A 26,741-nucleotide genomic window follows, 5' to 3' on the forward strand; every position below is an offset into this window, starting at 1 on the left:
TGGGAGATATAGATATATATATTTAAAATACATATTTATAGAAACATTTATATATTTTAGAAATATATATATTATGTTACATGTGAGTGTGTTAAATAATGATAAGCATTGTCTGATAGTTCTTGTAGAATTGCATAACTTGCTGTCACTCACTGCTCAGCCTTCGATATGGAAGGATGCGAGAGATTTACAGAAAGATTTTTGCCATTACAACCAAGTCAGTGCCACAAGGGGATTGGAGAATTAAATTTAAAAAAATCACAAAAACAAGAAGAAAACACAATAAGCTAGCTTTTATTAGTGAAGAAATTCATCGCTGAGCAATATGCCTCAGGAAAAGCCCCAGGATTTGGAGTAATTTCTTACAGCTTTGATCTCTTCACCAAGTCACAATGGTAAATACAGAACTGGCCCATTTAGTTCTGCCTAACATAGAAATGTACGGCTCCCCTCATCTCAGCAATGGTAATTCTTCCAGTGTTTCTTTCACTTCACTCATTTGCGTGACTCCACTACCATTTAAGTCTTTGTTCTCATTTTTAGTAAGTATACAGGCAAACTACAAGATTTTAAAAACATTCTTGGGCCTTTTTTTATAGTGTTTGTTTCTCAACCTATTCACCTTGCTGATTTCCCAGAATCTTGCCTTTTATAACATTCACAAAACATTTTTGACTGCACATGGTAAGATGCAATCTTTTCATTGCCTCTCCAGCACACCAGTAGAAAATGAGAATTATTTATATGGTAAGCATGAAATTATACTGTGGGATATTAGTGATAAATGTATTCATAGATTCATAAATAATGTTTCTGATGGCATTTAAAACATCTTCACTTAAAGGAGTTTACAAAAGAATTTCAATTTTTGGTTATATCACACAATGTGATTTCAACTCAAAAATAAATAATGACAAATATTTTTCTTCAGTGTTTCAGATTTTCCTCTGTCACCTTGATATTTGTAGTGGTTATTTTTTCTAATTAATTGTTCCATAAAAACTGTAAATCAAGAGAAAAATGAAACAAATCTACCAGTATTATGCCACTGACAAGTACACCTGTTCTATTTGGACATCACTGAGTTCTTGTAAGGAATGTTTTACAAAAGAAAGGGTCAGATTGTGTATTAGGCTTTTTTTTACCATTCCAGTCAATCAAAATATTTCCTAATGAACATGCAATAAAATACTACATAACTAACAATTCTCCAAACTACATACTGTAATGATACATATCAAAGGATAGTCATGTCATAAACATATACTCGTGAGAACTTAGTAAAGGAAATATATTTATTTATTTGAAATACAGGTGCTTTTAAGCAGTTTAGTGGCATCTGTTGACAACAATGACACTAGCTTGGGTGTGTGCACTGTTTCTTACAGAGGTCATAAACAGAAACTTAAAAACAATACTTTAAGAGAAAGGTAACAGTTGGTTCTCCAGGCTTTGAATGACATTTATTACATTCCTGTATATTACAAGGCAGCAATCTGTTAATAATTAAAAAGAAATAAAGGGAAAAAAAGATCCTATTGTCATTTTATACAGAAACCAGAACATGCACAAATGCATATCACATTTGATAAGGAATCTCCAGCATCGGCGCTAAAGACTTCCCTTAAAATGGAAGAGTTTTTCTCAGCGCAGTTGGCTCTTTTTGAACCTTTAAAGGGGCTAGCCACAATACTTGGGCTAACCATCTGGCATTCTAATTTATTCGGTGGGGCAGGGGTTAATTGTGCCTAATGTTGTATAAACTTAGGTATATCTACACTTTCCGCTTCAACTGCAGTCCTTGAAATGATTAGCAGTGTCCATGAAGATCAGGAATAAGGATTAGATGTAAGAACCCAGCACTGGATCCATTATACAGTGCACCTCTATAGGTTAGCTTGTTAATATATAGCAGCATCAGAAATCTCAGCAACCAAGTGAGGCTTTTAGTGAACAGTGCTCACTGTTGTGGGTATCAGTTTCTTATTCTGCCCTCTTCGTTTCTTGTTTTCAGGCTTTTCTTTCCTTATTCCTTCTCTGTTTTTATTTTCTTTGCCCCTGTTATTATTTTTAGCTTGTCTGCCTTGCTTTGCTTCTTTGTTGCCTTCTTTTCTTGATTTCTTATTCTTATCTTTGCCCTTGTTGCCTAAAATGAAAGTGCACAGATTAATTATCAATAAAATAATTAAATGTTGAAGACACAAAAAACATAATGAAAAAATATAATTTGTCGACGAATCTGCTCTAATGGGAACGCTGCATAACATATTTTTCTAACCTGAAGAAAGTAAATAAGTATGTAAATAAATGCAAATCAAGTAAAACTTCAGAATGCCTAGCAACTATTAAATCCTACACCACATATCCTCATGCAAAATACTGCTGATGCTGGAAATCTGAAACAAAATAAATAGAAAATTCTGGAAATACTCAACAGAGCAGGCAGTATCTGTGGAGAGAAACAAGTTAATTTTTCAGGTCAATGAACTTCCACCAGAACTGAAATAAAATATTGCAAATACTCAACATATCTGACAGCATCTGTGGAGAGAGAAACAAAAAAAAATGAGCAGAATCTTCCATTCTAAATTCAGTGGCAGGCATGAAGTGGGAGCTATTCCCACTTGTGATGGGGGAGGGGTGACGTTGTGATTTTGCACTTGTCAGCTTATTAATTGTGCACCTGTGCAGAGCACGTTAAATCTTGTTGTGAACACGGTCTTACTGCATTCAGACATTAACTACTTCAGCATCTGAGGAGTCACGAATTGTGCTGGATATTGTGCAGTCTTCAGCGAACATCCGCACTTTTGATCATATGGTGGAAGGAAGGTAATTGATGAAGCAGCTGAAAATGGTGGGCTTAGACCACTACCAGAGGAACTCCTACAATGATGTCATGGAGCTGAGATTATTGACCTCCAACCATCGCAATCATCTTTCTTTGTGCTAGGTACAACTAAGTGAGTCCGACCAGTGTAGAAATTTCCCCTGATTCTCATTGACTTCAGTTTTACTAGGGCTCCTTCATGCCACAATCAGTCAAATGCCACAGTAATGTCAAGTGCAGTCACTCTCACCTTATCTCAGGAGTTCAGTTCTTTTGTCCATGTTTGAACTAAGTCTTAATGAAGTCAGAAGCCCTGGCAGAACCCAAACTGAGCAAGTTATTTGCTAAGCAAGTGCTACATGTTAGCACTGTTAATGACCTCTTTTATCGCTTTACTAAGATCGAGAATAGCCTGATGGAGTAGTAATTGGCTGGGTTGGATTTTTTCCTGCTTTTTGTGTAAGGACATACCTGGGCAATTTTTCACATTACCTGGTAGATGCCAGTATTGTAACTGTACTGGGAGAGCTTGGTTAGGGTTGTTCTGGAGGATAAGTTTTAACCTCTCCCTGTCTTTCTTACTTCTCCCAGGCTTTGGTGCCCTTTATTCAGTTCCACTTTTTGTGGAGGCACATGGGACCTTTGTCTTCAGCACCAAATCCCATTGGTCATGTGCATGAGCCTGACCAGCACAAAAAATCTAAACCACATATGTATGGCTCTTTCTCAGCTGGCGCGTGCACAAGAAGGCCAAAATTCATTGGGTCTTGAAGATGCCAACCTCAGAGTTGAAGGCAAAAGTTAGTTTTAGTTTTGTCACATGAACTTTGAATCATTTTGAATCTATTTGCGGCACGCTTGGGAGGTCTTCACAATACACCGGTTGGGAACATTTGATGCACGGCATCTCTGGCATTGCCTTTCAGTCATTTCTAGATTACTAAGCTGCCTGCAATACACCCACAGTCAGGTCAATGTTCATCCTTGCAATGAATTTGTTTGCCAGCGTCCTGACCTTCTTGAGGCCACACTGCTTCTTGCTGCTCAAACTGTTGCTCTTCTTGGTCCTGTGCCAACCTGTGATATACCCTCTTTCTCATCTGGGTGAGAGCCAGAGTTGCCTGGAGCCTGCATCATTGACATGTCAGTGGATTTGTAAACTTATTACTTCAATCCATTCAGTGACCATTTCCTTTACTGGTTTCCCTCCACCACAAAGTCAGCAAGCCAGTGCTAAGTGGGTGCTTGGTCTCCATCAAGTCCCTCCAGGTGATGGATATCCTGGAGGACCATACATGACTGTGTTCATACATGTTGTTCATACATGACTGTGCATAGAGAAATTGTTCTTTGACTAGAGTCATGAGACCCATGTTCGAGAAGCCTCCATCTGAGAGATTCCCACTTTCTTTCACTACCATTGAGATCCTACACAGAAAAACTAACCATGAGTGTCAAGCATGACCACTCTGCTATGAAAATGGAGATTAGAGTCATGTGTTGGCTTGGCTCCACCAATTGTTCCACTTTGAGGCACTCAACTTCCTTCCTTCATCCTTGCCTTTGACAGCAACAAATAGCAAATCACACAGAATGAATGGCAGCTTTGTAGCTTGGTGGCATCTCGATATTATGAGACCCATGAGTTAGGATCAATCCTGCTGCCATGTGGGTTTCACCATGAAGAGGAGAGCAAAATGTTGCCTCATGATTATTAGGGTGTCCCTTAGTCCATCCTTGTGCTGACCTTCAACTCCCCCACTCAAAAAGACCTTCCTCCCTCTTTGAGGGATCGTACTCACTGACTAACTGTATTCTCCAGATCAGAATAAAAAATTGTGTGTAATTGCTTTCAAACTAACTCCACCACCTTCTACCTTTGATTGAGTCGCTGTGGGTGGAGTTGAGGAATAAAAAGGGAGAGATCACATTGCTAGAGGTGTACTATAGACCACCCAACAGCCTGAGGTCGGTGGAGGAAGGCATTTGCAGGGGCATTTTGGACAGGTGCAGGAAGAATAGAGTGGTTGTAGTGGGTGACTTTAATCTTCCAGGAGTGAATTGGAGGGGGCCTAGAGCGGGGTACGGAGGGAGAGGAGTTTGTGAAATGCATTTTGGAAGGGTCGCTGGAGCAGTATGTAACTAGCCCGACTAGGGGAGGGGCTATACTTGATTTAGTGTTGGGTAATGAGCCGGGGCAGGTGGGTGAGGTAGAGGTAGGCGAACATGTGGCTAACAGTGACCACAAGTCCGTCTACTTTAGGTTAAAAATGGAACGGGACGAGTGCCGGCCGAATGGGAGTGTGCTGAACTGGGGAAAGGCGAGCTATAGCAGGATTAGGAGGGAGCTGCAGGACACTGATTGGGAGGGACTGTTAGCTGGAAAGTCCACGGTTGGCAAGTGGGAAGCTTTTAAGGGCAAAACGAAATGGTTGCAGGGGAGGTATGTTCCGGTTAAGCGGAAGGATGGGAAAGGTAGGATTAGAGAGCCGTGGATTACAGGGGGTATTGAAGACTTGGTCAGGAAGAAGAGGGAGGCGTATGTTAGGTCGAAACGACTGGGTACAGAAAGTGCGCTGGAGGAATATAGAGAGAGTAGGAGGGAGCTAAAAAGGGGAATTAGAAGGGCGAAGAGAGGGCATGAAATGGCTTTGGCTGGTAGGATTAAGGAAAATCCAAAGGCATTTTATTCCTATATTAGAGGCAAGAGAGTAGTTAGAGGGAAAATTGGTCCTCTTAGGGACAAGAGTGGAGAGTTATGTATTGAGTCGGAGGGAATGGGGGAGCTCCTGAATGAATACTTTGCGTCGGTATTCACGAAGGAGAGGGGTTCGGAATCGTGCAGTCTCTTGGAGGGAGCGGAGGATCAGTTGCAGGAGATATCTATTACGAGGGAGGAAGTGCTAGGGCTTTTAGGTAGCGTAAGGACGGATAAAGCTCCGGGGCCTGATGGTATTTATCCCAGGCTGCTTAGGGAGGTGAAAGATGAAATTGCTGGGCCTCTGGCGCAAATCTTTGTCTCTTCTTTGGACACAGGTGAGGTCCCAGAGGACTGGAGGGTAGCTAATGTGGTACCGCTGTTCAAAAAAGGTAGTAGGGATAACCCTGGAAATTATAGACCGGTGAGTCTGACATCAGTGGTAGGGAAATTGATGGAAAAAATACTTAGGGGTAGGATGTATGAGCATTTGGAGCATTGCGATCTGATTAGGGATACGCAACATGGCTTTGTTAGAGGGAGGTCTTGCCTTACGAATCTGGAATTCTTTGAGGAGGTGACAAAAACGGTTGACAATGGGAGAGCCGTTGATGTCATCTATATGGATTTCAGTAAGGCGTTTGATAAAGTCCCTCATGGTAGGCTGGTAGAAAAGGTTAAGGCGCATGGGATACGAGGCCAAGTAGCTAGGTGGATTGAGAACTGGCTGGGTAATAGGAGACAGAGGGTAGTTGTGGAGGGGACCTTGTCGGGCTGGAGGACAGTGACCAGTGGTGTGCCGCAGGGCTCAGTACTGGGACCTCTCCTCTTTGTAGTATACATAAATGACTTGGAAGAGAGTGTAGGTGGTGTGATCAGCAAGTTTGCTGATGACACCAAGATGGCAGGGTTGGCGGGTACTGAACTGGATTGTCAGGTGATACAACAGGATATAGATAGGTTGGTGCATTGGGCAGATAGGTGGCAGATGGAATTTAATCCTGACAAATGCGAGGTGATGCATTTTGGAAGGAATAATGCAGAGAGGAGCTATGTGATAAAAGGTAGACAGATTAGGAGTATAGACATACAGAGGGACCTGGGAGTGCAGGTTCACAAATCCATGAAGGTTGCGTCACAAGTGGAGAAGGTTGTTAGGAAGGCGTATGGAATGTTAGCCTTTATAGGAAGGGGTATAGAGTATAAAAGCTGCCGTCTAATGCTTCAGTTGTACAGAACGTTGGTTAGACCGCATTTGGAGTACTGCGTCCAGTTCTGGTCACCTTACTACCGGAAGGACGTGGAGTCTCTGGAAAGGGTGCAGAGGAGGTTTACCAGGATGTTGCCTGGCATGGAGGGGCTGGGGTACGAGGAAAGGTTAGAGAAACTGGGACTTTTCTCCTTGGAAAGACGGAAATTGAGGGGGGACATGATAGAGGTATATAAGATACTGAAGGGAATAGATAGAGTTAATAGTGAGAGACTGCTCCCTAGACTGGGCACAAACACGAGAGGTCATGATTTAAGGGTGAGGGGGGAGAGGTATAATTTGGAAGTGAGAGGAAGGTTCTTTACGCAGAGAGTTGTGGGGGTGTGGAACGCGCTACCGAGTAGGGTGGTGGAGGCAGGAACATTGGACTCGTTTAAGGTACAGTTAGATAAACACATGAGTGAAACGAGGATGGAGGGTTATGGTAGGGGCTATTAAATAAGGTTAGAACCTCGGGAGACACTGGAAAAGCAGGCTTGTAAGATTAACGTTTTTGTCTTTTTATTCCGCAGGTGGAGGTCCACCTCGTGTCAAACGAGGGGCATGCACACGGTGGGTCGTGCGTGGGCTGCTCTTGGAGGTTCCGGGAGTGGCCTAGTACTTCGTGTCGGTGTGTGTGCTTGATCCTGGACCGGTAGACAGGCGCCGCAACAGCTCGGTGACTAGCACTGCTAGCTGTGCAGATACATGGATTTGGGCCTGTGTCTGTGGGAGTTTGCGCATTCTCCCTGTGGTTGAGTGGGTTTCCTCCGGGCGCTCCGGTTTCCTCCCACACCCCAAAGATGTGCTCTTAGGCTGATTGGTTTTACCAAATTGACACTATTCTCCCCTGAATCTGGCTAAGTTAGGGGTTCCATTCGTAGACATGCAGGGTAGAATAGGTGTAGGGTGATGCAGCGGCGCGGGCTCGTTGGGCTGAAGGGCCTGTTTCCCGTGCTGGGTTGTTCTTTGTTTTTTCTTTGTTTACCCCCCCCACCGTCACCCATCAACTTCTCCCCATCACGCTTGACCCTACCTATGCCACCATTCCTCACCCCTCTGCCCCCATTTTCCTGGGTCCTATTATTAGCCACTTTCAGATACCTTTCCTCCCCTCAGAGCCAACACCCGTTACCATCACAATGCCCATTCTAACCCCCCATTATCTTGATGCTCCTGTGATGAATCTTTACCTAGCAGACTATCACCTTGAATCTGCTAACTCACTGCATCCCACTCCCCATTCTGACTGTGATAGTTCCCTCCTCTGTTCAGTACCTGAGTTCAGTCCTCAGGATCCTATTATCTATAGCACCAAATTCGCCCTCCAGGGCGCACTCTCCCCGACCATACTTGCCCATTAAATCCCCTTCCTCCAGACCCAAGAAGAAAGATTCTTCCTTCCATCTAATGTCACTGCACCCTCACATCTTGCTGCATTCACCTTCACCTTGGATACTCTCTCCATCTCTCTCCATTCCTTCCCCAGAGACTCTCACCACTTCCCTGGACACTCGCCACACTTCTCTCTCGCTTCCATGGACAGTCTGGAAGTCTCCACCCCCCTCAACTTCCTCAGACAGTCTCCACCCACTTTCCCCAGACACTCTCCCCGCCCCTCCTCCCCCATCCCCACCTCCAACTATTGCCTATGACCAATCCATCCTCTGCTCCACTCTGACACCCTTCAACTGCCTCCCATTTCCAGCCTTCATGCAACCTTTTGCTTCTGGTACCCAAATATGAATCAAGTTACGGGAAGTTCCCGAAGAAGGTGAATGCAATGTCTACTGACCTCAAAGTCTTGAAAGAAGTGAAGTGCTCCAGCTGCAGGCCACTTATACAGAATGGTAAAATTTCTAATTTCTGATTAGGGAACTTAATCTGGTGGGGGAACTGCATTCTGGCGAGGTGATCTTTTAATCATTTGCTTATGGATGCTAAAGGGCTGCCTGACATAGTCCTTTGGGAAGCCTGACGTACTTTTAACCCGCTTTTAAAATCCTGAAAACAATGTTCCTAAAGTTCATTCTGACGTTGGGAAATAGAATTTTTGGCCTCACGCCAAATTAAGTTGCTCCTCCTGCCAAGCTTCCTGTTTCAGGTCATTAAATTTCAGAACTATTTTGATGGCAGCAGAATAATTAAGTTAACATATGAGCAGTATAACATTACTCCTGGCATCCCCCGGTTGGTAACCTATAATAATAGCCCCAGCAGCAGTTGTCACTATTTATAATATACTTGTCTTCTGCTGGCTGGATTAAGAGCTATACCAGAAGTGGTTTTGGGCTAGATTGCCTCGCCCTCATGTTCCTTCTAGCTGGGAAATGTGCATAGGCAGAGAATATGAGTAAAATGCCTCATTCCTGTGCTGAGTAAAATTGAAGGCACAAAAATGGCAGTTAATACTACTTGTAGCTTGAAACAATTGTTTGTAAATAAACCTTGAATCACGTAGTGCGGAACAACTTTGGTGAACAGCTGTCAGATCATTTTGAAAGAAAAGTTGAAAAAAGACCCACATCCATTGGAAAGAGAACCCAAATACCTTGATCAGTAATCAACACAAAACCTGAAACTTAGACATAGCCACTGAGTTATTGTTTGACATTTTCTTATAATGATGATATTACATTTCACAGCTGCACTACAGAAAAGGGAAAAAAAAGGATGTCAACACAATGAATGGCACATCCTGAGGCCCCCGGGTGCATTTCAGCATTTCTTAGTCATTGATGATAAAAGGACCCTGAGATCATTGCACTTCTAACTTTTAGTACGTTGCAAACTATTTAGAGCAGTCGAGATAAAGGAAGAGGGTTTTTGTCATAACCGATATGTCTTTGTCCTCCATCGGAATCTTATCAGCCAGGGAATGCTTGCTTCCTTCATCTTTCTTCTTTTCCATTTCCATTCTGACTACTCAAACTAACTCTATCTCTATTACAGTCATTGTGAAACAGCTTTGAACTCCTGTGTTGCTTCCATTTCATTTCTTACACATAAGGCTCAAAATTCATGGTAGCTGTGAACGGTGCTTTGCAAGCACGATTGACTCAAGACATTGACAGTGAAAGCATAATTTCAGCACATGTTATATCTAAGCATTCTTTTAGAAGTCAGGGTTCTATGCACGCCCAACCCAAATTTTCCCCTCTATTCTTGCTCTCTGTACCTCACACAAGGGGCCAATACCAATGTATGACTACTTCCTCATATGAGAAATTTGAAACTGCAATAGCATAGTATGGAAGGTATGGAAGCATACAGTCTGTGACAGTCTTAAGTTCAATCCTTGGGCTGGAACATAGCAACAGAGCAAACCACTTAACCCTTCAAGCCGTATCTGTCATTTTATTAGATCATGGCTAGAACATGCCCTATTCCATAACCCTTAACATTCTCCCCTAATAAAAACATATCAGTCTAAGTTTTGAACTTTTCAATTGACCTAGCTGCAGTAATTGTTTGGAAGAGGCGGTTCCAGATCTCCCCTTCCGTATTCTGTGCTGAGATAGGTACTAGGGCATTGGAATTGACCTCAATGCCTGTAGATTAGATAGAAGGAGAAACAAATCAGCCAAAGTTCAATGAAATAACATCATGCCCAATTCTCCTTCCCCACCTGGCTAAATTATGTTGCCTTGTTGATACAACCTTAGTGGAGATATCATATTTCTCTTTATAGAATAGCTTTGAGACACTCAGTTGTGACCAGAAACACCCCAGAGCTGCTGAGCCATCACATTTCACATTAATGATCACTGCTTTTTGCTACCTGATCCCACTGAATAGTGAGCATGGTACTGAATCTAGATTTCACAATTCCCTAATACGTGTTATGAGGATGTGCTTTTCAAAGATACAATTTTTGCTTTTTATTTTTCTGGCTGGATTTTAAAACAACTAGATACACTCTACAGGCCATAGCAAAACTGCCCAGACTAATACAACACACACAATTTTACGTTCAAGCCAAATGGGATGAAAACAGACACTCAATCCCCTTGGGAGCATGAAACACTCATCACCTGTCAATTCACATCATCCTCAGGCTTTTCCAGTGTTTCTTGAGATGGGACATCAAAATGCAATTATCTGTTCTGAAACAATGACTGCAGCAGACAGAAACTAATAACATTTCTCTGCAATATAGACCCAGAAAAGTACTTTCAGCACACATTGCCAAGCAGCAAGCAAAGAATAAGAAGCAATGTTATACTGAACATAGGAACATAATAACACAGACTGCTGATGTTGTGTGCTCTCTTCTATCTCTTGTTCCTGAAGTGCTGCATGGTTTACAAAAGTAACCACCCTGTGAAGAGAAACCAACTGTGAAACATGATATTTACCTCCTTCAGTGTTCTTTTCATCATTTCTATTATTCCTTCTGTACTCCCTATTCTAATTTCTTTCATCTCTTGTCCCACAGTCCTTGTATCTTCTAGCACTTCAATCTTCCTCATCCTGTCTTCAATTCTTTTAATTTCCTCGTTCTCCCTTTCAGTTTCCTATCCTGATCTCTCTTACTTGTTCTGCAATGCATGAGGGAGATGTTCTTCATCTCCCTCATGCCATTTGCAAACCCCTATCCTTCCTTGCTCTTGACAACAAAGCAGAATACAACTGAATGTAGAACCAAGGAACCCTAGTAAACCTGAGGGCAATTGGGATTAGGGGAAAATTCTCCATTTCTTGCAGTCATACCTAATACAAATGATGGTTGCGGTACCAGCCCTGGGACAGTGCTGCAGGCATTTCTCACAACCATGTCCAAGATCCAACTAACTTCAGCTGCTTCCCCAATCATTTTCCCTCTACCATAAAGTCAGAAGAAGCAGGCTGTTCAATGATTAATGGAGCTTCTAGCTTCATTAATAACCTTTCCGATACTGAAGCAGTTCATGCCCGAATATTTAAGACCTGAATAACATCCAGTTGGAAAACAATAATATTCATGCCACATAATAATGATCTTCAACAAGAGACAGTTTAATCAACTCTCCTTCACTTTCAATAGCAGTATCATTATGTAGTTCCCAGCATCTACATCCTGTGTTGTGTGTGTGCGTGTGTGTGTGTGTTTGTGTGGTTGGGGGAGGGGGGGGGTGGGGGTTGCCATTTATCAGAAATTCATCTCGATCGTCCATATGTTTGCCACAATCACTGGAGCAGGTTAGTGGTGCATGGCTCACTTCCTGACTTTACAATGCCTCTCCACCACCAGTCAGGAATGCGATGGAATGTCTGAACATGACATGGGTTTTAAAGCCCCAGAAGAATCAATGGGATAGGCAAAATGAAAACTCCTTAGAAAAACATAATGGCTGGAATTTTACTGCCCTGCCCATCACGGGAATCGGAGAGGTCAAGGGGTGGACAATGAGAAGGTCCATTGGTCTCGGGTGGGATTTTACAGTTTCAGGGCAAGCGAGGCCCTAAAATCCCACCCAAGATGTTGTTGCAGATAATTGGGTAATGTACACTTTCTGCTGAAGAATAGTGATTTAGTAAAAAATGTATTTGTTTGGGAAGCTATGAATTGCCTGCCGGTTGTCTTCACCTTTTCTTAAAATTTGTGTCATTTGCTAATCAGCAGTTCAGGTGCACCATAATCTTCCTTGGAGGGGGCTGGCAAGAGGGTGGCACTGTAGTACTAACATAGGGACATAGGAAATTGGAGCAGAAGTAGACAAATTCAGTCCTTTGAGCCTGCTCACCTTTCAATCAGATCACGGCTAGTGGAGAAACAGGGAGAATATTTGGGTATGAAAATAGATGTTGCTGGATGAGGAAAGTGGCACCATATTGACTTTAAGGTTTCACTTTTTATTCTAATCGACATGGAGCAAGAAGGATCTTAACTATGCAACAGATAAACAGATAGTTATGGCTCAGGAAAAGTTGACGGGAAGTACTGCAAAAAGCTGTAAAAAGGGATTTTGATTGTTTATCATCATTTGTCTTCAAATTAGCAATTGTCACAAAAGGCTGAGAGTTTGGGGAATGGTATAGTACCATTCCCCAAACTATACCACGGTATAGTATCATTGAGTGCAAAAGACAAACAGCATTCTGCAAAAAGGCAGAAGCACCAGAAACATATTTTGTTCAAAATATCAAAATTAAAGTGGCATGGTGGCATAATGGTTAGCATGGCTGCCTCACAGTGACTCGGGTTCGATTCCGGCATCGGGTCACTGGCTGTGTGGAGTTTGTACGTTCGCTCCTTGTCTGCGTGGGTTTCCTCCAGGTGCTCCGGTTTCTTCCCATAGTCAGAAGATGGGTGAGTCTGGTTGATTGGCCATGCTGAAATGCCCTTTAGTGTCAGGGGGACCAGCTAGGGTAAATACATGGGATTGTGGGGATAGAGTCTGAGTGGGATTGTGGTCGGTGCAGACTGGATATGCAAAATGGCCTCCTTCTGCACTGTAGAGTTCAATGGTTCTAAAGTCCTGACTTGGCAATATTGATCCATCCTTTAAGACAAATAGCACTAAAACAGTGTATCTAGAATCGGTCATGCCAGTTTTTTGTCCTTGAATTGCAGTTGGTGCTATTGTATGTGCAGAGGCCTCTGACATGCATTTACATTAATTTACATTTCAGGTGCAGTCAGATGGCAGACACCAGAAAACACCTTAAAGTTCATGTGTGATGCTATTTTGGAGCAAAATCAGAGAACATTCAAATGCATGCCAGCTACCTGATGCCCAAGAGAGCCCCACCTAAATCATCTGGCGGGCAGAGCACATGAATGCTGCCATTTTGCTCCAGGATAGTCCTACACATGAACTTCCTCCATAGTTTCTCTGGAATATACCATCTGACTGTACCTCCTGTAATGGCCTGTATTTCTCAATACAGATTATTATTATGCTCAGGTGGTTGGAAATTTGTCCCAAGAAGTCTCGATAAAAGAAATACATAGAACAGTTATTGACTGTAGAAAGTTTGAATCCTGTGCAGATCAGAAAGTGAAAAATAAGTAATCAATGATGCACATTCAATTGACATTATGAAGATTCAAATGCCTCTGATCTTCTTTGCAACTTCAGGCATACTAATGTTGGAAGAAAGGGGGAAGTAATCTTATTGATTACTTCATATTTAGACATTTGAGCTCAGTTGCACGCAAACTTGCTGACAAATACACTTTTGGACTGTTTGCACCAAGCTGCAATCAGTTTATCCCAGTTTCTCCCTGACTTTAGGTAATTGCGTCATGTTTAGAACTCCTTTCTCATTTTTGTGTCTGCACTTCTATCCATGCATTCTTGCATGTTAACATTTCTGCCAGGTTTTGAAGAACACACTAGTTTCAGCACGTTAAGATACCCGCACCAAATAACTTGGCTGTATTCCTCATTGCTTCAGCCATGAGTGACTCTAGTTTAATGGTTCACTTGCATCCATTTTGCAATTTGGAGCTGCCAATGCTCTTCATGGATTTTCAGCATTTGTGATCAGTATACTGCAGCTACAAGATCTTAAAATCATTCTCAAAATCAGGACACATTGGGGCTGATTTTCCTCCACCCTCATTTAAGATGTTAACAGGATGGAAGTGGTTGGGAAATCAGTTCCACTTGGCTACTGTAAAGTCTGGACTAAACAAGTCATAAAGTTCGTGTTTGAACATTAACAAATGAGCATTATTTGAAATTGGTGAGGGAAGGATGCTGCTCCATTTTTCAAACGGTAAACATGCTGGGTATTGAGTACCTGATATGCCAATAAAATCTTGTGGAAAGTATTCAGCTGGGACTCTGCTATCATATTCTCACTCATAATAAGGGGCGACACAGTGGTTGGCACTGCTGCTCCACAGTGCAAGGGACCCGGGTTCAATTCCAGCCTCGGGTCACTGTCTGTGTGGAGTTGGCACAATCGCCCTGTGTCTGCTTAGGTTTCCTCCGGGTGCTCCGGTTTCCTCCCATACTCCAAAGATGTGTGGGTTAGGTTGATTGGCCGTGTGGAATTGACCCTTAGCGTCAGGGGGAATTAGCAGGGTAAATGTGCAGGGATATAGGGATGGAGCCTGGACAGGATTGTGGTCGGTGCAGGCTTGATGAGCCATTGGCCTCCTTCTGTACAGTAAGCATTCTATGACATCTACATAACTGAATTTGAAATTATGCATATTAGTTACAATACATACCATGATGCATCGCAGATGCAGAGGCTGATATGAAGGATAAAAACATTTCAAAGCATTACAAATTTCCTATAGTGGAGAATTTAGTGTTCAGCCAATTCAATGCAGCAGGACGGGAGAATCCCAGCCAAGGGAATTCCAACCTTTGTGTCATCCACACCACTTGTCTTTCCACCTATTTTTGTGTCATTTGCAAACTTGGCAACATTACATTCACTTCCCTTCTCCAAGTTATTTTGTAAATAATTGTGGCCCCAGCACTGAGCATTATGGTACTCCACTAGTTATAGGCTGTTAACCTGAAAATGTCCCTCATCACAGCTCTTGTTTTCCATCAGTTAGCCAATACTGTGGGCTCTGACCTCATTAAGTAACCTTTTGTGCAGTACCTTATCAAATGCTTTTTGGAAATCAACGTATATTACACCTACTGGTTCTTCTTTATTTATATTGCTTGGTACCACCTCAAAGAATTTTAATAATTTGTCAGGCATGATTTCCCCTTCATGAAGCCATGTTGACTCTGCTTGATTATATTCTGTGTTTCTAAATGCTCTGTTATTATTACATCCTTTATAGTGGACTCTAACATTTTCCCAATGCCAGATGTTAAACTAACTGGTCTATAGTTACCCATTTTTTTTGTATCCCTCACAATAACCTTTCACTCCTACTCCACCTCCCAATTCTACCCAGCAAAGTGGAAGAGAAGTATCAGCCCATCTCCATTGCCAATTGAACTCACCCAGCAAGCTCCAAATAACCTCCCTGCTTCTACTAAGATTTTGACCAGAATTTTACCATCCCGCCCACCATGGGAATTGTGGTGGGCAGGACAGGGACCATGCAAAGATCGTTGACCTCGGGTGGAATCTTCTTAACTTGGGGCGAGCGCGGCCAGAAACTCTCACCCTTTGACTCTTTTTGCTGCAGCAGCCACTAAGTCACTTTAACTTTACTGCAAGATCTAAGTCTATGCAGTTATTTATACACCCTATCTCCAAAATTAACAATAGCAATCAGAAATTATTTGGGTATTGTTCAGATGTTTTGTGTTGATTTTTCCCAGCCTCTTGGAGCTGAGGTTGGACATGTTATGCTCCCCCACACCCTCCATGCCTGTGTCCCACCCCTCCACCACTACTAAATGTGAAGTTGAGGTGATTAAAGATTGTAGCCTTGTTTGTCACTGCCTTGGAAGGGTTTCCCCTCAACCTAAATGAGCTTTGGGCTTTATTAGTTAATTACTGTAATGCAGGCAACCAAGAGTTCCTCCAATTACAGCTCCCCAAGACAGCCCTTCCCCCTAACCCCAGAGTGCATGTAGATGACGTAAATGAACATAGGCCTAATATTGGGTCTTGCTAACGGGCAGAAAATCCAGCCCTTTCGTTCCTAGATAGCAATAGTAACACTATGTAAATTATTACCCCAGTTTCTGAGTGTTCCACTAGATAGCGCACTTGCAACACAAGAGACATTGTCCAGATCCACAGCCAGAATAAGATCAAACTCCGATCACTTAACCGTCTAGACAGACACCAGGTCTTGACATATTTTGTTTTATTCATTAATGGGATGAGGATGTTGCTGACAGGGCCAGAATTTATTTAACTGTCCCTAATTGCTCTTGAGAAGGTGCTGCTGAGCCACTTGTTGCACTGCTGCGGTCCATGTATTGTAGGAAGACCCACAGTGCTCTAGGGAAGGGAGGTCCATGATTTTGACCAGTGAAGTGAAGGAGTGGTGATATAATCTCAGGTCAGGATGGCGTGTGATTTGAAGGGAAACTTGCAGGTTTTGGTGTTCCCACGCATTTGATGCCTTTGTCCTTCTAAATGGTGGAGATTGCAGGTGTGGAAGGTGCTGTTGAAGGAGCCTTCATTAGTAGCTACAATGCATGTTGTAGATGGTACACACCGCTGTCACTGTGCATCAGTGGTGGAGGAAATGAATGTTTAATGTAGTAGAAGGGGTGCAACCAAGTCCATTACTTTGTTCTGGATGCTGTCAAGCTTCTTGAAATGTTGTTGGAATTGCACTCAGACAGGCAAGTAGGGAGTATTCCATCACACTCTTGTGACTTGTGCCTTGTATTTGGTAGACAGGCTTTGGGGTGTCAGGAGGTGAGTAATTCTTCACAGATTTCCTAGCCTCTGACCTGGTCTTGTAGCCACAGTATTTATATGGTAACCCCCAGGATGTTGATAATGGAGTCATTCAGCGATGAAAATGCAATTGAATATCAGGCAATGCAAATGACCATTGACTTTAGTATCTTTGGAAGATCCCACTGGAGGAAAATGCCAAATCATGGCCTCAGTCTCTTTTTAAGTATGATGAATGGATGGCTGCCAACTCAGTTCTTCGACTATCATTGTCTGGTAATACTCAAGCAACATTTGTTGTCTCAAAACAGTTAATCATCCTGTAGCTACTGTTCAGCTTAAGTGTTCACCCATTTATGCAGATCACTGCTGAATTGAAACTTTGAAATTATTATTCAGAAGTAGCTCTGTGCATTATTACAGTGTTTTACATTTTAATTAACCACAGTAGTAATTGCATGTTCTGGAAACGAAAGTTAAGCTTAGTTGATGCAATACTTCCCACAGCCTCAGCCTTTACAATATAACATTGATATTTTCATAACAGGAGTCCAGAAATAAAGAACTCAAGCTATTGTTACTAATGAAACTACTTGATTGTTGTAAAACCCCATCCAGTTCACTCATGTCCTTTAGTGAGGGAAATTGAAAATTTTTACCTGGTTTGGTCTACATATGACTTCTAATGCACATTATTGTGATTGACTCTTAAATAGTCCAGCAAGTTTCTCAGTCATATCAAACAGCTACAAGAAACTCAAAAAAGAATATAACAGATGGCCCAACCAGTATCAACCTCGACACCAAAAGCAGAAAGCATACTCTGCCGAGTCAACTTTGTGAAACCCCCCTCTTTAACATTTGCGGCTTGTGCCAAAATTGGGAGAGTTGGCTTAATAGACTGGTCAAACAACAACCTGACATGATTTTACTCTCCAAATCATACCTTACAGACAATAAATATTCCAAACTCCTCCATCACAATTCCAGGGTATATTTTATCCACTGGGAGGACAGATCCATAAAGGTGGCAACACAATAGATTACAATCAAGAAGGAGCTGCCCTGCGAGTCCTCAACATTGACTCTGGATCACATGAAGTCTCATGACATCAGGTCAAACATGGACAAGGAAGCCTCCTGCTGAGTAATACCAATTGCTCACCTTCAGATAATGAAGTTTTTCTCCTCCATTTTTAACAAAACTTGCAAGAAGCACTGGGAGTAGCAAGGATACAGAATGCACTGTGGTTTGGGAACTTCAATGTGCATCAACAAAAGTGGCTTGGTAGCACCACTACTGACCAAACTTGCTGAGACCTAAAGACTGATGAGAAAACCAATAAGAGGGAAAAACCTACTTATTTTCCTATCTGCCTGAGATGCTGTTATTGATGATAGTCAGAGTTTGAGTGGCCACCGCATAGTCCTTGTGGGGACAAAATCCCATGATCACACTGATCCCTCCATCATATTATATGGCATTACAACTATGCCAAATGGTATAGATTAAGGACAGTTCTAACGACACAATGCCCATAAGGCATTGTGAGTCACGACCACCAGCATCAGAATTGTATTCAACCAAAATCTGTAACCTCGTAGTCTTGGATATCGCTCACTCTACAATTACTTTCATGCCAAGGAATCAACCCTGGTGGACAGCATTGCCAGGAAAAGCACAAATACGCCTAATAACATAAGGAACCAACCTGAGGAAACTACAAAAGAGGCCGACACATATGCTCAACAGCAGATGCAGCATGCAATAGACAGAGCAAAGTGATCCCACACCAGCAGATCAGATCAAAGCTCTTTAGCCATGATACATTCAGTTGTGAATGGAGGGGTGGACAATTAAACAACTCATTGGAGGGGACTCCACAAACACCCATTCCCTTCACCACCGATGCTCAGTTGCAACAGTGTGTGCTATCTACAGTATTCGCTGCAGAAAATTCACCAAAGAGCCTTAGATAGCACCTTCCAAACCCATGACCACTTCCATTTAGAAGGACATAGGCAGCAGGTACATGGGGACACCACTACCTGCAAGTTCCCTTCCAAGCCACTCACCATCCTGACTTGGAAATATATTGCTGTTTCCACATAGTAGTTGGCTCAAAATCCTGGAATTTCATTGCATTGTGGGTTAACCCACAGCACATGGACTGCAGCATTTCAAGAAGACAGCTCACCACCACCTTCTCAAGGGCAACTAGGAATGGGCAATAAATGCTGTCCCATGAATAAAAAAAATCATTAATGGGGGAGGCCAATATGTGTGTGAATACAAGACACAAGACTGAAGCATTTGTAGCCATCTTCAGCCAGAAGTGCCGAATAGATGATCCATAATGGTCTTGTCCTGAGGTCCTCAGCATCACAAATTCCAGTCTTCAGTTAATTTGATACAGCAAATACAATTGGTCCTGACAAAATCCTGGCCATAGTACTCAACATTTGTCCTTTAAAACCAGCTTCTTCCCTAATAAATTGATCCAGTACAACACTGGCATCTAACCTGCAATGTGAAAAGTGCCCCAGGCATGTCCTGTCCACAAAAATGCAGGATAAATCCAATCCAGCCGATTCCAGCTCCTTTCAATCATCAGCAAAGTCACGAAAGGTGTCATCAGCAGTGTTATCAAATGGCACTTCATTCAAGAAGTGTCAAGAGTGATTGCTTTGACATCAAGGCTGCATTTGACCGTATGTGACATCAAGGTACTCTAGCAAAACTGGAATCAGTGGGATCAAGGGGAAAACTCTCCGCTGGTTAGAGTCATGCCTAGCACAAGGAAGATGATTGTTGCTGAGGTTAATCATCTCAGTCCCAGATTTTAGAGAAATTTCAAATACAGTAAAAAGTCTGACAATACCAGTTTTCAGTCCAACCGATTTATTTGATAGTAAATTCACTAGCTTTTGGGTTAGCCCCTTCGTCAGGTGAATGGAGAGTTCTGGCCTCAGACAGAGTATATAAAGCACAGACAGTTCACAGATTACTGATTAGAATGTGAATCTTTACACCTAACCTGCTGTTCAAGTCTTAAAGTGGCTAACAATGTGTGTGGAAGGAGCACTGATCACAGGTTAAAGAGATGTGTATTGTCTCCAGACAGTATAGTGAGTGAGGTTTTGCAAACCCAGGCAAGTCACGGGGGTTACAGATAGTGCGACATGAACCCAAATTTCAAACAATCAGGGATTAAAGACACTGATAAAATTACTAGCACCAAGTGAAATGTTAGAATCCGTCATCAAGGAGGAAATAGCGAGGCAACTTGAGGGGAATTGCTTGATAAAGCAGACGCAGCACGGTTTCGTTAAAGGGAAGTCGTGTCTGACAAATTTACTGGAGTTCTATGAGGATGTGTCTAGGGCGGTGGATAAAGGAGAGCCGGTGGATGTGGTCTTTCTTGATTTTCAGAAGGCGTTTGACAAGGTACCTCACAAGAGGTTATTGCAGAAGGTAAGGGGACATGGAGTTAGGGGTAGGGTGTTAGCGTGGATAGAGGATTGGTTGTCAAATAGGAGGCAGAGAGTGGGGGTCAATGGGTGCTATTCGGATTGGCAGTTGGTGACTAGTGGAGTGCCCCAGGGGTCGGTGCTGGGGCCTCAGCTATTTACCATTTATATAGATGATCTGGAGGAGGGAACCGAGTGTATGGTGTCAAAATTTGCTGATGACACCAAGATTGGTGGAACGGCAAATTGTGCGGAGGGTGTGGAGAGTCTGCAGAAGGATCTAGATAGGCTGGGCGAATGGGCCAGGAACTGGCAAATGGAATTTAATGTTGGCAAGTGTGAGGTGGTCCACTTTGGTAGGAATAATGGTAGGAAGGATTATTACTTACGTGGTGAAAAACTGCAGCAGGCGATGGTGCAGAGGGACCTCGGGGTCCTTGTGCATGAGTTGCAAAAACCCAGCCTGCAGGTGCAGCAGGTGGTCAGGGAGGCAGATGGGATGGTGGCCTTCATAGCGAGGGGGATTGAATATAAAAGTAGGGAGGTCTTGCTGCGGCTGTATAGGGCATTGGTGAGGCCACAGCTGGAGTACTGTGTGCCGTTTTGGGCGCCGTACTTACACAAGGATATTTTGGCCTTGGAGGGAGTGCAGAGGAGGTTTACTAGGCTGATGCCGGAGTTGAGGGGGTTGAGCTATGAGGAGAGGCTGAATAAACTAGGCTTGTACTCATTAGAGTTTAGAAGAATGAGGGGAGATCTCATTGAGACGTATAAGATAATGAATGGGATGGATAGGATAGAGGTGGAGAGACTCTTCCCGCTCAGAAAGGACAGTAGGACTAGGGGGCACAGCCTCAAGATAAAGGGGGGGCGGTTTAGAACGGAGTTGAGGAAGAACTTCTTCACTCAAAGGGTGGTGAATCTCTGGAATTCTCTGCCCGTTGAAGTGGTGGAGGCTACCTCGCTAAATATTTTTAAGATGCGGGTTGATGGGTTTTTGATAAGAGAGGGGATTAAGGGTTATGGGGAGAGGGTGGGAATGTGGAACTGAGCCACGACAGATCAGCCATGATCTTATTGAATGGCGGGGCAGGCTTGAAGGGCTAGATGGCCTACTCCTGCTCCTATTTCTTATGTTCTTATGTTCTTATGAAATGACTCCAGATCAGACTTACAGACTAATGGGCTACTGTCTGCATAAAGACACATACAATCACAGTAAAAGATTTAAACAAATAAGAGGGTTGCACAAGTATTCCTGATTTAAACATATATTTTGGATTTTAAAATATATTTTTAAAGTAATCTGTACACTTTAGTCAAAGGCAGGCTGCTCCAGAGCATGATGGGATGAAGACTGAGTGAGACGAACTAAATTCTGTGGAACAATGGAACCACAGAATGTGTACATCCTTATCAGCATAAGTTATGGACAATATGGGTTCCCAAAAGAGTTGTTCAATTATACTAATAAGACAGTGCTTCTCAGACATGGGAATATCAACAGTCTGACTCAACCATTGACATAATTGAGAGTTGGTGATACCAGTACCTTTGAACTCTGTAGCTAAGCATCAGGGATTGCTAAGCAACAGGGGAAGAAGCATCCTGATTCTATGGAACAATGAAATCCCATGATTCAGAGGTTAAAATGTAATTGGCTAAGGTGTATGACAATTGTTAACAATGATTGATTTGTACAAATGATGACTGATTCATAACTAACGGGAAGGCTGGAAAAGTGAACTTGAAAATGTATAATTGTCCTTTCTGATGTACTGTAACTTCAGAATGGTATTAGAATGCTCAGAGCTTTCTCTTCAAAGAGGTGTCAGACTGCCCAATGCCCAATCCATCATGCAAACCAGCCTTCCATCCATTGACTCTGACTACACTTCCCACTGCCTCGGCAAAGCAGCCAGCATAATTAAGGACCCCACGCACTCCGGACATTCTCTCTTCCACCTTCTCCCATCGGGAAAAAGATACAAAAGTCTGAGGTATTGTACCAACTGACTCAAGAACAGCTTCTTCCCTGCTGCCATCAGACTTTTGAATGGACCTGCCTTGCATTAAGTTGATCTTTCTCTACACCGTGGCTATGATTGTGACACTACATTCTGCACTCTCTCATTTCCTTCTCTATGAATGATATGCTCTGTCTGTATAGCATGCAAGAAACAATACTTTTCACTGTATACTAGTACATGTGACAATAATAAATCAAACATGAGGAAAACATTTTTTATACAGCAAGTGTACTGCCTGAGCTGAGAATCCAATGGACCTTTCAAAAAAAAAGGAGCTTTCAGAATAGAACTGAATAGTTGTCTGAAGAGAAAATATTTGCAGCACTTGGGAAAAGGTATGGGAATGGAACTAGCTGAGTTGCTCTTACAGAGAGCAGCCACAAACATGGTGGGCTGAATAGCTTTCTTCTATGCTGTAACCATTCAATGATTCTATATTGTAAACACTGTGACTATAAGAACAAGTCAAAGGTTGGAAAATTCTGTGGCAAGTAACTGATGTTGACCCTCACAAAACCAGTCCACCATCTACAAGGTGCAAGTCAGGAGTGTGATGGAATTTCTAAATGAATTCATCCCCAACAACACTGAAGGTCAATACTATCCAGGAAAATGTAGCCCATTTGATCATGAACCCCACCACTGCTTTAATCATTAATTTCCTCCACCACTGGTGCACAGTAGCAACAGTGTGTACCACTCACAAGATGCACTGCAGCAACTTTGCATGCCCCCTTCAACAGCAAGTTCCAAACCTGTGACCTCTACTGCCTCTAAAAGGACAGGGGCAGCTAACATAAATAGAGTCATAGAGGCTTACAGCATAGAAACAGGCCCTTTGGCCCAACTTGTCCATGCCACCCCTTTTCTTAACTACTAGTTTAGTCCCAATTGCCCGCTTTTGACCCACGTCCTCTCTACCCACCTTAACCATGTAACTGTCCATATGCTTTTTAAAAGACAAAATTGTACCTGCCTCTACTACTACCTCTGGCAGCTTGTTTCAGATACTTACGACCCTCTCTGTGAAAAAAACTGCCCCTTTGGACACTTTTGTATCTCTCTCCTCTCACCTTAAACTATGCCTCTAGTTTTAGGCTCTGCTACCTTTGGGAAAAGATATTGACTATCTAGATGATCTGTGCCCCTCATTATTTTATAGATCTCTGTAAGATCACTCCTCATCCTCCTACAGTCCAGGGGGAAAAAACCATCAAGTCTGGTAGCATCCTAGTAAATCTTTTCTGTACTTTTTTTAGTTTAATATCCTTTCTACAATAGGATGACCACCACGTGAGCACCACCACCTGCAAATTCCTTCCATTCACACACCATCCTGACTTAGAACTATCTTGTAATCTTGGAACTCCCTTCTTAATAAAAAAGTCCACAAGGAATATTGGGGTGATCTTAAGTGCCGGCTAGGCTCATACACATGAAAGAATATGAATGCAGTAAGGTCACAATTTTCCAGTTGTTCACTCCCCGCCACTACTGCCAGCAAGAACGGAAAATTTGGCAATCAGCCAAATCTCAACGGAAGGGGAGAATCCCGGCTGCAGGTGAGGTTGGAGAGTTTAGCCCTAAATCACAGTTATAAATTTCAATATAATGATGTGCCAAACATTTATTTTACTTGTAACAAATACATCTGCAACTTGTGAAATTTCTCTATGAACTACTTCAATGTATTTGTTAATTTCTTATTACAAATACCAGGGAGAAAAATTTCAATCTTTATATTACTAGAATGTGTTGTAAGGCACTAACGTATCCTGACAAATTATTAATTGTACACTTTCACGATTTATGGCAATGGGGCAGAGACTCAGGAATTTCACTACAGAAAGCTCTTCATGTGTCTTGAGCGTGGACAATTTTACCACAAGTGTTTACTGAAACTGTAACATCATTTGAAATGGAATTGGATACACGTAAGCAACAAAAGAATGGTAAACTTGTGTCAGGGTTTTGCATGGCTTGGCAACAAACTGACAAGTTCATGAACCTTACTTTAGGGCAAGTATACTTGAAAATTGCTGTGAAATACAAACTAGAGTACCTTACATTCTCAACTCAGGAAGCAGGCCTTCATTTCACTCATCAAAGTTCAGATTTTGTGCTGCTTCTTCACCTGTCTAAAGATTCCATTTCCCACCTCCACAATTCATTCAACAGCATTTACTTTTCCCAAAACCATTTATAGCATAAGCATAGGGTAGATTATCTATACATTATATATTATCTATATTAAGTATTATCTATATATTATATGTTGATTTGAGCTACACCAATATTTACGCTCTAAGTATTTTTATCCCTCTAACATCTAGCCCTTAAGGCCTGCTAACATATTACTATCTTCTCTTTTCTATGACTGATCACTATCACTAGTGCCCTACAGCTATGAGCTCACAATGAAAATTTTAAGTCCTGGGAGCTGGATCTGGCTGATAGTCAACTGTTGTCATGCTTTACAATTTTCTACTTTACCCAAGGTCAGAGACTGTCTGGTCTCCTCTCGGCATTTTCCTTGCTGATGGGAGCGACGCGCCGTTTACTGGTGGTGGGATCTTCTGTTCCTGCCATTGTCAATAGGAATTCCCACTGAAGCCATCCATCGCCACTGGGAAACCTGAGGCAAGGGATGCACCACCAGCATGACCTGAGAATCCTGCTGACGTGAACGGCTGGAGAATTCCAGCTATACTGTGCCTCAGATTGCAAAAATGCTCAGGTTTATGCAGGAGTGCAGCTTCTGCACAGAACTATACTTCTACCCAACAGTGGAAACAAAATAAATGAAGGCCCTAAATTTTACAGTGCACTCAACAATGGGAGAATCACAGGACCAAAGCAAAGCCCCAAAGTCCTACTTGTCAGAAGCCACATCATAAATCATTTCAGTCATCAACAATTCTGAAAATCGTTCTTTAGCTTTTCAGTTTTAGAATTATTCATTAAGAAAGAGATGCATTAAGCTTTACTTAAGATTTAAGAAAGAAATACATTAAGTTTTACTTTACACTGGGTGGCACAGTGGTTAGCACTGCTACTTCACAGCATCAGGGTCCCGTGCTCAATTCCAGCCTTGGGTGATAGTGTGGAATTTGCATGTTCTCCCCCTGTCTGTGTGGGTTCCCTCTGGATACTGCGGTTTCCTCTCAGTCCAAAAATGTGCAGGTTAGGTGGACTGGCAATTCTAACTTGCCCTTTAGTGTCCAGAGATGTGTAGCTTAGGTGGATTAGCTATGGTAGATGCACAGAGCTGTGGGTTTAGAGCTGTGTTACTCTCTCAGAGAGTTGGTGTAGACCCAATGGGTCGAATGGCCTCTTTGTGCACTGTACGGATTCTATGGATTCATCAATGTAAATCATTCCCAGTCCAGAGCATCATTAAAAAGTAACTGCACAGTATCTTTGTGACCCTCTACAAGGTATTTCAAATTAATTTAGACCCTCTTCAGTAAAAACTTCATCGTTTATTGTTTTGCCACCTTGGATTCCTGAGGATTGCTGTCCTTGGCAAGTATTTTGTACTATTATAAATAAGGGATCATTATGTCTTACACTGGAGATGGCATTATATCAAGAGCTTGATGCCTGTCATTATTTATTTGAAGTAAATGTCAATTGGGCTCTGCACAGCTGTTTCATGACATAAATAAAGTTTATGAATAATAATTTCTAAACGGGCAGCTATGATACTTCAGAATTTAAACTGTTTATATATTTTTAAGAGCACTGTACAGTTTTTAAGCAATTTATTCACTTATATTCAAAGGACTGCACTCTCGTGTATATGACACACCTGGACAATTTTCCACATTGTCGGGTGGATGACAGTGTTGTAACCATACTGGAACAGCTTGGTTAGGGATGCAGCACAAGTCTTCAGCACCATTGCCGCAATATTATCAGGGCCCATTGTTTTTTGAATTATCCAGAGCCTTCAGCTGTTGATTGGTACCTCGTGGAATGAATCAAATTGGCTGAAGACTGACATCTGTTGTACTGTGAACCACTGGAGGAGGCCGACATGAATCATCAGCACTACCGACTGAAGGTTGCTACGAATGCTTCAGCTGTATTTTTTGCATTGATGTGCTGGGCTCCTCCATATTGAGGATGGGGATGTGTGTGGAGCCTTCTCCTCCAGTGAGCTGTTTAATTGTCCACCACCATTCAAGG

General features: G+C 42.4%; 1 protein-coding gene across 1 annotated transcript in view; it reads right to left on the minus strand.

Annotated features, from left to right (window-relative positions):
- Nucleotides 1–927: 927 nt before the first annotated feature.
- The window catches only part of rspo3 (R-spondin 3), a 79,021-nt gene continuing 53,207 nt past the window's right edge, over nt 928–26,741 (minus strand). The window contains exon 5 of the mRNA XM_080193303.1: nt 928–2,146. Within this exon, the coding sequence (XP_080049429.1) occupies nt 1,947–2,146 (200 nt within the window). The 3' untranslated portion in view covers nt 928–1,946. The remainder of the gene's footprint in view (nt 2,147–26,741) is intronic.

The sequence above is a fragment of the Carcharhinus amblyrhynchos genome, chromosome 7 (genome assembly GCF_965287045.1).
Source record: "Carcharhinus amblyrhynchos chromosome 7, sCarAmb.v2.hapA, whole genome shotgun sequence".
Lineage (NCBI taxonomy): Eukaryota > Metazoa > Chordata > Chondrichthyes > Carcharhiniformes > Carcharhinidae > Carcharhinus > Carcharhinus amblyrhynchos.